This window comes from Cucurbita moschata, unplaced genomic scaffold, assembly GCF_002738365.1.
Source record: "Cucurbita moschata cultivar Rifu unplaced genomic scaffold, Cmos_1.0 Cmo_Scf00009, whole genome shotgun sequence".
Classification (NCBI taxonomy): Eukaryota; Viridiplantae; Streptophyta; class Magnoliopsida; order Cucurbitales; family Cucurbitaceae; genus Cucurbita; species Cucurbita moschata.
The window spans coordinates 4703839-4716282 of record NW_019268525.1 but is presented as its reverse complement, the minus strand read 5'-3'; the positions used below and the strand labels follow the sequence as shown (position 1 = coordinate 4716282).

General features: G+C 33.8%; 2 protein-coding genes and 1 long non-coding RNA gene across 5 annotated transcripts in view; 1 reads left to right on the top strand and 2 right to left on the bottom strand.

Moving 5' to 3' along the window:
* Positions 1-163: 163 nt before the first annotated feature.
* On the bottom strand, positions 164-4553 carry LOC111447864. Its single transcript, XM_023087229.1, has 6 exons — positions 4142-4553; positions 2815-3093; positions 2250-2486; positions 1791-2008; positions 1384-1611; positions 164-675 (listed from the first exon to the last, which is right to left on the bottom strand). Exons 2-6 carry the CDS (start codon positions 3064-3066, stop codon positions 540-542), a joined length of 1071 nt encoding a protein of 356 aa, XP_022942997.1. The 5' UTR covers positions 3067-3093; positions 4142-4553; the 3' UTR covers positions 164-539.
* Positions 4554-10212: 5659 nt separating this feature from the next.
* The window catches only part of LOC111447818 (very-long-chain (3R)-3-hydroxyacyl-CoA dehydratase PASTICCINO 2A-like), a 7495-nt gene continuing 5263 nt past the window's right edge, over positions 10213-12444 (bottom strand). For both annotated transcript variants that reach the window (XM_023087167.1, XM_023087166.1), the window contains exons 8-10: positions 10795-10842; positions 10542-10638; positions 10213-10462 (exon numbers count right to left, since the gene is read on the bottom strand). In XM_023087167.1, coding sequence (XP_022942935.1) covers positions 10392-10462; positions 10542-10638; positions 10795-10842 — 216 coding nt within the window. In that variant the 3' untranslated portion in view covers positions 10213-10391. The remainder of the gene's footprint in view (positions 10463-10541; positions 10639-10794; positions 10843-12444) is intronic.
* Positions 11133-12444, top strand: part of LOC111447819 — a 4381-nt gene continuing 3069 nt past the window's right edge. Inside the window, exons 1-3 of one of the 2 annotated variants that reach the window (XR_002711326.1) lie at positions 11133-11344; positions 11438-11896; positions 11978-12055. This is a non-coding gene — a long non-coding RNA (uncharacterized LOC111447819). Of the gene's footprint in view, positions 11345-11437; positions 12056-12444 lie in introns of both variants that reach the window. The other variant, XR_002711325.1, reaches the window with a different exon arrangement.

Genomic DNA, 12444 nt, shown 5'->3' with positions numbered 1-12444 from the left:
TCTCTTTATATATAATTCTTTCCTTCTTTGATCTAATATCTGGACTTTCTACACTAGATTCAGTGTTCTCGCATGTTTGTGGCTGTGGAGGAGGCCAGAGGAAACTAGTACTACTCCCATTCTTAGGCGCTTAGTAGGCAGTCTTAAAAAGGGGGAAAGAACATTCGAAAACAACTCCCTGGTAAATGGCAAAGGGAAAGTGCAGTTTGATTTGATAGCAATTGAACTACATTATAGGTCAGGGCAATCAGTATGACGATTACTTACACCCTCTTATAGTACATTTCTATGCACCTTGCATCTGTATACAGTAAGAGTAGACGTGCAAGGTGAGGAGAAGCCAAGTCACTTGCTCCAACTCTATATATACAGACTACAAATTAACTATATGGCATCAATATATGAAGGAAGATGTCTAGAGCTTGGTGCCAAAGGCATCTATAATATACCTCTAGACAAGCATACCCACATCATTCTCCCAAGTTAGTTGAATTCCTCGTTGATTGATGCTTTCAATCAGATCAACCTCTACGTCTTCTTCACCCTCTAAACTGATCTCTTTGGTTAGGAGGCCTTTCCACCTTATCAAGTATTCCAGCAACTCTTATTTTGTGGGTAATCTGGGCTACCACTTCTTCAACTGCTCTATCTTCCTTCATAACATTGATAGGAGATCTGCACATCCATCTTCTAAGTCAGGATGGTAAGGCTTCATATTACAAATATAGTTCTATATTGGCTAAAATCATTTAGTTCTATATTGTTTCTAGTCTTACGCAAACCCTGTACGGTTTACTTTTATTTAACCTATTTCAGCAATGGTGCTTCTAATTCTCAATGCGAGTACTTAAAGTTCTCGACGTTAGTACTTCTAAGGTCTAATGGCAACCCCCTGCTCATACTTAAGATCTTGAAAAAAAAAAAAAAAAGAAGAAGAAGAAGAAACTCCCACCTCCTGAAATTTGATCTCAGTGCTGACAATACAAAAATCATCTACTGAATACACAGTTTCAAAGCCAGCAAACAGCAATTAAACTACTTTAGAAATCATCACAAAATTCTTTGTTCTCTTTTTCGTTTCAAATCAGCCAGACTTACACAAACCCATTTCCTTTACATGAACCCTTTTCTCCCGCATGCTAAAGACCGGTTGGGGATGGAAGGATGAAAGGAACAGGGAAAACAATTTGTAGGATAAATATATTTTAAGCCTAGGAAACTTTATAAAGCAAGCCGGAAAACCTTTATAGAACAACTTAATTCAATGGAAGAACTGTTCAGAATCCTCTGGGTTAATTGTTAATTGTGCAGGAACTAATCTATATCTAATCCAAGTGAGTTCACCAGTATGGTAATCTAGATGGTAAACCAAACTACTTGTACCTTTCGTGGGAAAGACTCTCGACCTCGAAATTGCCAGGGAGGGAGGTAGAATACTTTCCATCATCTTCTGCCCTTTGAAGGTTGTTCAGCGTCCTTTTCGCATAAACAGTGAAAATAACCGTAGTGATGATCGCAATGATGAAGGAGATGACATTATACACAATCTCAACAGTCGTCAGGTGATGCTTTCCATATTGAACGTCTGCTAGTGTCCTCATTAGCCGACCACTGCACAAAAATAGAGCCGAGATATTTAGCATACGTAAATGAATGCATAGAAGTCGAGGGAAATAACTCAATATACAAAACAAGGTTGTATTCATTTGCCATAATGCACACAAGCATATTAACTTTCCTCCTCCCATTCCTGGGTAAGTTAAGACTATGTAAGGGACTAAGAAGGAAACCTGTAAATGTAAATGAAAGCCTCTGGTATCATTCCTGCAATTGAACCACACAAATAGGGCCAAAACCTCATGCTTGTTACCACAATTGCATAATTGAAAATAGTGTACGGAAATGGTGAAACCCTAAAGAGTGCGACAACTCGGAATTGACGAAACCAACTCCCTTCCCCAGCAAGCCTAAGCATTTCTGCTTTTTGCGGCCACCTCATCAACCATCGCTGAGAATCATGAATAAACAAAGATCAGGGAACCAAATGAAAGACAATATAGTATGGGATGGGATTACAAATTCTATTCTATTCTGTTTCTCACATTATTGAAGTTACTAATCGTTTACATATGTGTTAATTATTGGTTAACTAGTTAACCACCGTTTGTAATTCTGTTCGGCTGCCTTTAGAAATACCGAGCCTTCTTTCAATAAGAATATACTGGGAAATATATCAAGGTCTTACTTACATGAATGCGCTCCCGGAAAAATAATCCAATTAAATATGGCAGGACCATCCCAATTGTTGTTCCAACCATTATTATAATGAACCCAAATCCATAGCCAAAAATCATCCCAGCCAACCACATTGAAGGGCCAGAAGGAATAAAAAATACTGGAAATAATGCCAGAGAAGCCACTAGCGTTAGTGCAAGCATGGGTCGACCGAAGGCAGTAGCTTCCCACTTCATAATTGGAAGGATGACCTGAAGTAAGCCAGGGGATTAAGATTAGCTCTACAAACTTAGATTATGTAAGATCTTTTTTTAATCTTGTACAGCTAATGCAATCATTTACTAATTACTTTCTTCTTCCAGCACAAATGCCCGTATTACAAACTGAGATCAAGTAGTTGCGGATATGATTAACCCATCTTTAAACTTATCACTACACCAAACTTAGTTGCATAAGCTGGTCAAGTATATCATACATTAAAACTTGTAAAAATAAATAAGAAGCATAGCTTAAATTTTCTGCCGTTCAGCTCAAAGGTAGGTAAAGAAAAGAAATGGCGATGTAGTTAACAGGAATTACCTTCTCAAAAAGAAATGGTACTCCCCACTTGAAGAAAGCAAGAAGAAATACTATAATAATAATGCACCATAGGGAGACTTTGATCCACCACTTGAAGGATGATTCACTTTTTGATTTACTATGAAGCTGTAGAATCTCTGATTCCAAAGGACTTGGTTCACTAGCTACGACTAGCCTTACATATTCATTATTCTCACTTGCTTCAAGCCTCCTATTTTCATCTTTACCCAGCTCTTCTGTTGGTTTGAGCATGTTGATGGGCAGCCTGTAAGCTATTATCTGAAAAGGCAACATACCAGGAACTTATAAAACCATAATTCAACAGGATACGTTCACTAGAATTGACATGTTAAGTGCTAAACATCACCAACTTGATGACTATCATTCAAATCTTTTATGTGATATTTCATCCTACTCTCTAATCAGCCGAACAAACAGCAGCCATTACTATCATAAAAGCGCTTTAACTAATGATTCTGATGGAGGACAAGATGATAGAAAATTAGTATAGTTTAATTATATAATTAGTTTAGCCGAAATTTTAGTTTAATTAGAACTTAATTTGCATCATAGATTTATTTCGTTATTGGTTTATGATGCTATACATAGCTACTTGTGAGGATTCTTGTGAAGATTATAAGGAAGCCTTTTGGAATATCATTTTCAAATAGAACACGGTGTACTTCGTGAGTTTTCTCCCTCTTGGGATGAATTTTCCTTCTTTAGTCAGCTCAAATCCACAGGACCAGATTGATAAAAAAACTATTCACAATAATATGGTAAACGAACATGATAGTGGTCACTAAAATAATACATACTGAACAGGAAGAATCAAGTTCCCAAGCATGCATGAGGAAGAATCAAGTTCCCAAGCATGCATGTCACTGAATAAATCAGCGTCCTTCTATACTGGAGCAAGGAATCGAACGCAAGCAGCACACAGAAGAAGAGGTGCAAGAGAGCAAGGTGCTTTGACTATTTACCGCCCTAAACCTAAAAAAACAGCATGACTAGCGAGACTGGTGGAAAACAAACATAGTCATAGAACTACACAAGAAATGATCGACTACCATCCAAGAAATTCTCAACAGCAGAGTAATTACGATTCTGGAGACGAGCAAAGGCGCAACAGGATTGTAAAACAAACGGAAAATCCAAAATTAAGAATAGAGCATCATCAATCACAGAACAAAACAACAGAAGAAGAAAAGGGCAAAAGAGAATCGCAAAGAGAAGACGGAAAACTAGGGTTCCCAGATACGATGGAGGCAAACACAACAGAAATCTCGAAAAACAAAGAAATTCAAAGATGTTGAGTAATACCCACCAGTCTGAGTCGTGTTAGAAGAGCGGAAGCAGGAGTGAAGAGACGAAAGAGACGATCAGGCAGCAGGGTCTGTCGGACCTCGAAAAATGGCCCCGACCCACCGGCACCGGCAGGAGAAAAGCAGGAGAAAGGACACGAGGTTGAGCTGCTAACCCAATTACTTTGCTTACAAGAATGTCTTTCTTTAAAAAAAAGAAGGGAAAGAAAAGGAATTCAAAGTTCAAAATTCAAAGTAAAGACCAGGTTTGTTTATATCCAAAATTGGAAGAAGGGCTAAGAGCATCAATGGATTCTTCTTTCTGTCGCGGTGGAACAGCTCTCAGCGCTCAATACTCAATGCTCAATGCTCAATGCTGTGCGTAGTTCCCATACATAAAAAAACAATGATTTTTCAACCTCAACGTTCCTTTCTCCAGATTTTAGTGGCTTCTCTTTTTCTTTTTATTTTCTTTCCGTAAGCATCAAAATTAGTTTTTATTATTATTTTTATTATTTTGTAGGTCACAAAAATTAAAATTAGTGGTTTCCCAGCTACCTGGACTGTTCTGAAAATTTAATTTCCGTTTTTATAGGAAAAATAAATTTTAATTTAATATCGACAGACAGAATTAAGCTATTTATTGATTATTATATTATCCACGCCATACCTAATTAAAAATTAAATCTTAAAAAATATCAAATACGTCTCAAAAATTTTAATTATGTTTTAATATATCTTTCAACATATTCAATGTTTTACCAAAAATAATAAATTTATCAGATAGGGGAATTATTAGACATTTATTAAAATTTATTTTAATTTAAGGACAGACTAAATTTATCATCTAACCTAAAATTTAATAAAATTGTCGAGATTTATTTTGAAATTTGTTTTTTCCTTTTTAATGAATATTGGATTATAGATATGGGGAAATTTTGCAACCCGTGATTTATAGTGGAAGGTCCCACCTAGCTATATTTAAATTGGATTATTTATTTATTTAAATTACTTATGGAAGCTGTCTTCATTCCAAAATTATAATATTGATCTCTTGATTAAAAATAATTGTTTAAAATATTTGGTAGAAAATATAATATAAAATATGAAATAAAATAATTTTGTGTGGTAGTATTGTGTTGGTGAGAAAAGTGAGGTGGTCATGAAGATAATAAAATCCAAATTATTTATGGTTGGTGGTAAACTCAAAATTGTGGATACCAAAACACCTGCTTTATTGTGGCCTTTATTATTTTTATTTCAATTTTTCCTTTTCTTCTTTTGTTTTTTTGTTTTAATTTTACAACGACAACCTCTATATCTAAATAATTATCATTTTATTATAAGTTTAAAGTTGCACTCTTTTACGATACAGGACAAGTTTTGTTTATGCATATAATTATTGCATGCAATTCTATCATTCACAAGTTGTTTGCTATTAAAGTTAAGTCAAAAATGATATGTGGAAGGTTATATTAGTTATTTGTATTGTTTGGTAAACAAAATATAAAAAAACACGTGGATTTTTTGGTAAAGAGGAAACTGGTTATTCTTAATAACATGAGGGACGTGTTTTGAGGTTAGGGCTTTAGAAGATGTTTGACAAGACTCATTTTGTACACGAGTTGTTTCATCTTTATCTAAAAACCTGCACTTGATTTTCTTTACTAGTCAATACAACATAACTCGAATTTTATTGCTGTGAGATTTCATATCGGTTGGAGAGGGAAACCAAACATTTATTATAAGAATGTGGAAACCTCTTCCTTAACAGGCAAAAACTATGAATGTGACAACGATATATAAGGGTCAAAGCGCACAATATCTACTCACGGTGGCCTCGAACTATTATAATTACCGTCAATGTAAAATGTATAAAATTGTCGTTAATAATAAAAACAACTATAATGAAGCTCTTAAAATGATGGGGACCAAACTTTAAATAAAGCAAAAACTTATAGACTAAGAACCTAACTTTAAGCAAAGATGTGAAAATAAACCGAACTTATAAATCCACCGCTTTTTTTAGTTACATGTTAAATGAGATTAAGCTTATTTATGAAGAAAATTGTTTCTTTTTTTCTTTTTAATTTGAACTCATTTTAGGTAGATTTGTTTTCGTTTAAAACTTTGATCAACTTATATTTTAATTGATATCATTACCCTATTTCCTTTTGCAAACAAAAAATTAAACAATCCTTATAAAGCAAACAAGTAATTATTGAGCTTCCGTCACATCTCAAGTTAGTAGTCTCAAAAGTTGATATTTTTACTATAGAATGATTTTATATATATAAATATATATTTTTTTCATGGATTAAAAAATGTATATTCTTTTAAAATTTGTAATATTACATGTACAAGATTTTAGAGTGAAAAGTCTCAGTGTCATTATTTCAAAGTGAAATCTAGATAAACATTTTGGTTACATTTATGTTAAACTATTCTATCGATTTCTACTTCAATAATTTAGGAATGTTTATTAAATTTCATAATATTGCAACTTTTGTTAATTAAAAAAAATTATTTTTAAAACAAACGAGGACTACAAGTTGATTATGACGTATGTGGTTGCAAATTCTCGTATGCATGCCTAACACGTCCTAAGAGATGTCGAGCTACAAATTGGAACAATTTGCAAAAACAAGAATCCATGTACTAGTCTTGTGCACTATGTCCAACACACTTTTTAACGCCTAAGTTCATGACGCTGCGCATAGGTTAAATTACATACCTTTTATGGACAATGAATTAAAATCTTATTATATTAGGATAGAACGTTATACCATCTTTAAAGTAACCTTATTTATTTATTTTGATTTGACTTTGAACCCTTAAAAAAATACATATATAGTTCTAGTCAATTTTCAATTAAAAACAGCTCAACCCAATGCTTCACCATCACACATCACTCCAACCCAATGTATTAATAAAATAATAAATTGCTCTCAAATTTTATTTAAAGGAGATGAATGTATAAATCCTTTTTTACATGATAAAAAAAACACAAAATGGACATAACTAGCAAATTAGAATGATTACATTTTCTTGTTGTAATGTTTGATAGCTTCATTGGCTAAGATTCAAATCTCTTTAAGCATCCACGAGAACTCGAACAATTTTATTGGAGATGTTACCAAAATCTGGTACATCAAAACCCTGCGTACATTCTTCAGTTAAAAAAAAAAAAAGTTTGAACAGCGAAAAATTAAGAGAAAATAAACCTATAATTCTTAAAATATTCCATCTCTTCTGTCTGATCAACCACCTCCGGAAGATATAATTATGACATGTACAAATCGTCGCTTTCTTCAATTGGGCTTTTCATATTCTTAATGGGCTTCAACTTTTCATATTCTTAATGGGCTTCATATTCTTAGTGGGCTCTTTTGTTTGTATGAAAAATGAGTACAGGCCGTCTGAAAATTGGTGAGCCACTTGCTCCATTGATGGCAGCCCATTGATGGTGGTAGGTGAGCCACTGATTGCTCTATTGATGGCCATCTGACAATTTTGTACAACCACTTCTTCATTGTTGATGGCCGCGGCCGCCTGACGCTCAGTTGATGGAGAACAAGCATGTGGACAATCTTCCTATTCCGTTCATCTGATCCACGCCCCCTCTCTAGTCTGAAGAGCTACAGGCCTCGATTCGGATAATCTTACTATTTCGGCCATCTGATCAGCTTCCAACCTCCGACTTTTGCCAAAACTCAGGGAATGAGAAGGAAGATCTGGAGAATCTTCCTATTTCGGTTATGTGTGATACACGTCCCACTCTCTCAGAATAGGCAGTCGATGTCTCAACTCTTTTTTGTACAAATAATCCCTCCGTCTCTCACTTCCGTCCTCATCTCCTCTAATGATTTACTCCGAGACAAACTTTCGGTCGTGTTTGCGCTACTAAGGATTTTTTTTTTTTTTTTTTTTGTTACCCTGTAAATATGTGTTCATTGTTTTGGATATATATTACCTAAATTAGTGTTTATTGTTCTATATAATTATATATTATCTAAGTACATTTGTAAAATGATTTTGATCTAAAAGATCATTATTTACATGTTTATTTACCTGTTTGAAAATGATTTTGATCTAAAAAATCATTTTGATCTAAAAAATCATTATTTACATGTTTGAGTACATCGGTGTAGAGTGTTACTTTCTACTTGTTTTCAAGTTTTATAATACTACCTGTCTACGGAAATGGTCGACCCACTTTCCTTTCAAGAAGAAGATATATGCAAGACTAATGATTTCGTCGACTTCTATTGCAATCTATTCCAATAAATTTCACAATCTGACTGACTTTTTATTTTTTTACTTTATATAATTTTTCGTCTTCGAGTTTGAACTTGAACAGAGCATGCACACCAAATATAATCTGCTAGTAGCAAGGAAAATGAAACACTAAAAGTTAGGTACTTAGAAAACTGTTAATTTTAATATAATAAAGAAAATGTAAATTACTTAGAAAAATTTAGGAGGGTGGATTTATATATATGTTATTAATATTTTATTTCCAAACAATCACCAGTAATGAGTTGGATTATGCAACTATTTTTTTTTTTTTTAATTTATCTATAATCTTTAATTTTTAAAGATTTATAAATATAAATATTTGTAATGATGTATTCTTAAATTTAAAATAATAGATTTAAATTATAAATGAGTCTCCTAATTAAAAAGTGTCTATAAACTTCCTTTTTATAAATTGATATATTCTTATCAAATAGTGGAAATTATATAAATTAAATACTGATTTAGTATAAATTATTTTTTATTAAATTTTCTTTTATATTATCAACTTTTAAAATAAGAATATATATAAAATATTTTTTCTAAAATTTTCAAAATATTTTACTTGATATGACCTAGTACTTAGTCCATAACACAGAACAAAATAAGAATATTGAGCCTTCTAACAAAATAAGAATACCAAGTTAGAGACTTAAATGCAAGGCGACCTTAAATGTACGCGACAACAAAATAAGAATACTTGTAACAAAATAAGAATACCAAGTTGAGTAGGGCGAGAACAAAATAAGAATATTATGTGTTTTTTTTATATAATTTTTTTTTTTGTTTTTCTCCGATGAACTTTGATTATTGTTATATATTGACCATATTATTATGAATAAAATTTTCTCTTTCTTGAGTCATGTTAAACTATATTAGGTTCATATCCTTGGTTAATATATTATTTTTTTACTATTTAACCATTTTTTTTTTATCAGATCAAATTCTGTCTAATTCATTATGGATGAGTTTCAGGTCAGAACATACCTATTATAAAATCAAATTAGTGAATTTATCCTTTTAAAATAAATTACTTGGAATTAATTTAAATTGAACTGAAAATATATGAAGGTTGATTAAAGGTTTAATTTTAAAAAATTATGAACTAATTAAATACAAGAGTAAAGATAAATTTGAAAATTAATTAGATATTATGTAAATATAATTTTAGAATTATTTACTAATTTTAATTTTTCTTTAAAATTGCGGGATGAATATTTTGATTGGCGTCAACATAACATTCTTACCTCGATTCGAAATCAAAAGAGATGTACTATGTACTACTTATTCTTTTATTATACATGTCTTTTCATATTTATATATTAAGATTATATTTTTAAAACAAATTAGGACCTTGATTATGACATATCTGGTTGCAAATTAAATTAATGAGTTAAAAATCTTATTAGAACGTTATATATTGATTTTCAAAAAAATATATACAGTTCTGGCAAATTTTCAAATAAAAACAGCTCAACTCAAAGCTTCAACATTACACATCATTACAACCAAAATATATTAATAAAATAATAAATTGCTCTCAACCGTCAAAATAAAATAATATAAATATAAAATAATATAAGATGATTAAATAAAATGTGAAAACCATTCATAAATGAATATCAATAAGAATGAGAAAACCATAAATAGAACAACACAATTAAATGAGAGTAATAAATGATTTAGCATACAATAATTCAAAGAAACAATCACACAAAAGCAGAACAACAATTATCTGACTAATCTTAATATTATAATTAAATCAATCATATTAGCTTAATTAGAGTTAGATTAAGAGTTGATTAAGCAGTCTCAGTAGACAAATTTATTAAGGGAGGAAACAAAATGTCCTTAACAAGACTAAGCCAATCAAAAATAAAAATTAAGGATCAAAAATGAAAATTAAGGATAAATATGCGGAAAGTACACTGAATTAAGACAAACTGAACCCGAGAATAACATTAACTTCATTTTTTCCTACTCTTTTTTGGATTTTGAGAGAGCTTTTGACCTCTGAACAAGCATGTAGCGGTACATATGTGGACTTCCTGCAGGACACAGTTTCTGTATTACCAAAAGGAGCAAATACAAAAACATAAGCAAAAGAAAAGCAGCAAGAACTTGAACCTGGCACGTAGATTGCAAGAATAAGCATCGCTCCATAGAGGTAATCGAAAGAAAAGTTCCATTTGTTTGGCATTCTAAAAGAATACTTCCCAGATTCCTGAAAGCAACTCATTACGATCATTCACTGCAATTTGAAATGACGACAAACTTCCTAATGGAACGACGTATACTTCGACGCAGCATGCCCAAGATCGGTTTGGGATTGAATTCGTAAGAGTGAATCATGTGTACAACATGACATTGGATTTCTTACCTTCATGTAAGGAAGAGCCAGATAGACTAAACCAACTTCACTAGTGATGTAATACCCGAGCCTCAATTGAAAGTTTAAAATCTAAGTTTACCTTAAAAGTCGATCTCTCTCAATTTTAGTGAAGGTCTTAAAGACCAAAATCCGAGATGAGACGGAAGAGAAAAATGATGAGGAATAAAAGAACTTAAGAAAAATATAAAAGAAAAATGATAGAAAATTAAAAGGATGGTGAAGGTTAATCCCTGGAGGGTAATTTGGTCATTATACCCTCTTTTTTTTAGTAACATACAAATAAAAGAGAAAAAGAAAAAATAAAGGGGAAAAAGGAAGAGAAGGAGAAAGGGCAGAAAGAAAAGAATGTAAATAGTGAGAGAAAGAAAATTATAGAGAGAGAAGGAAAGTTCTAGAGAGAGAGGGAGGTAACCGCCGCTCCGGCCACGAGGAGTCCGGTTCCGGCCGAGCCTTCATGAAAACTTCACAGAACTTAGAGGAGAACATTCTTAACCTTTAGATCGTCCAAAACCATCCAGAAACGAGGAAAAATCTAAAGGTAAAGTTCTTGAATCCAGATTCTCGAAATTGCTTTAGATCTGTGAGATCTAGTAAGAGTTAGAGCCTGAAATTTGAGTATGTTAATCTACAGAGGATTACGCTCAAAACCTGTGAAGGAGGTTGTAATCGATTCAGATCGGAAATGGGAGTTCGACGTTCGTCAAAGAGGAGAAAGGAGGAGGAGGATGCGCTTCGCCGGAGAAGAAGGGCCACGTGTCGAGCGTCCATTGGAGACGAAAAAATCAAAGAAATACTTCGCGTCGGGCGGGATTCGATGGCCGGCGGCCCGCTACTCGAGTTTGCGACCCGATGACCCGCGCGCAACCCGGACCACCGACCCGGTTTCGCGTTGCCACGCGTCAGCGTAAACAAACTTGGATGTCCAGCGCGCCCTTCCGGTTTCGAACCAACGACCTCGACCTCGGCTGACCGTTTATCGGGCGCCACGTGGCAACACCTCAGCGCGCGTATCCCCTCCCTCATGCGCGTCCGTACGCGCGCGTGGCCGTGCGCGTGTAGCACCTTCCCCAGGCGCGTGAGAGCGCGTGAGGTGCTGTTTTCAGCCCGTTCGATTTCTGTTTGCCCGATTTCCCTCCGACTCCAACTCTAACCCTATTTTTATATGGAATAGGGTTTAAATGGGAAAATTCAACATTTGTGGACACTCTATTGGTGTAGAAATGCTCAACGAAGAACACGCGTCAATCGGGTAAGTCACCACCCGGTATTTAGGAAGAAATACTTGTAGGGTTCGCTTGGATTGTATGTATGCATGTTAGTAATTTTTGCCTTAAATTAGCTCTCCATGAATGAGATTAATTAGATGGATTGTTATGATGTGTTGGGTGAATTATCTGAGTGTTGCTTGTATGCCTTAAGCTTCCGTTGTACGTATGCATGCGTTTAATTTATGTTAGAATTGTGTATGCCGGGTTTTGGGTGCTTGATGGACGAATTCGCCCCATTGAACGCGAACCTCGTGCTCTGGGTGCTTGATGGAGGTCATCGCCCCGTTGAGCCGGTATGCCTAGTTTGCATGAATTACATACTATGATGTTAGAAGAAGATTGCATGCACCCTCTGTTAATTGCTAGGGCC

Coding starts and splice junctions, on each gene's coding strand:
- LOC111447864 (XM_023087229.1), bottom strand. CDS start 3,066: ATGCTCAAACCAACAGAAGAGCTGGGTAAAGATGAAAATAGGAGGCTT. Junction 2,487..2,814: donor TACCATTTCTTTTTGAGAAG/GTAATTCCTGTT, acceptor GGCTTACTTCAG/GTCATCCTTCCAATTATGAA. Junction 1,612..1,790: donor GCTTTCATTTACATTTACAG/GTTTCCTTCTTA, acceptor ATTTTTGTGCAG/TGGTCGGCTAATGAGGACAC.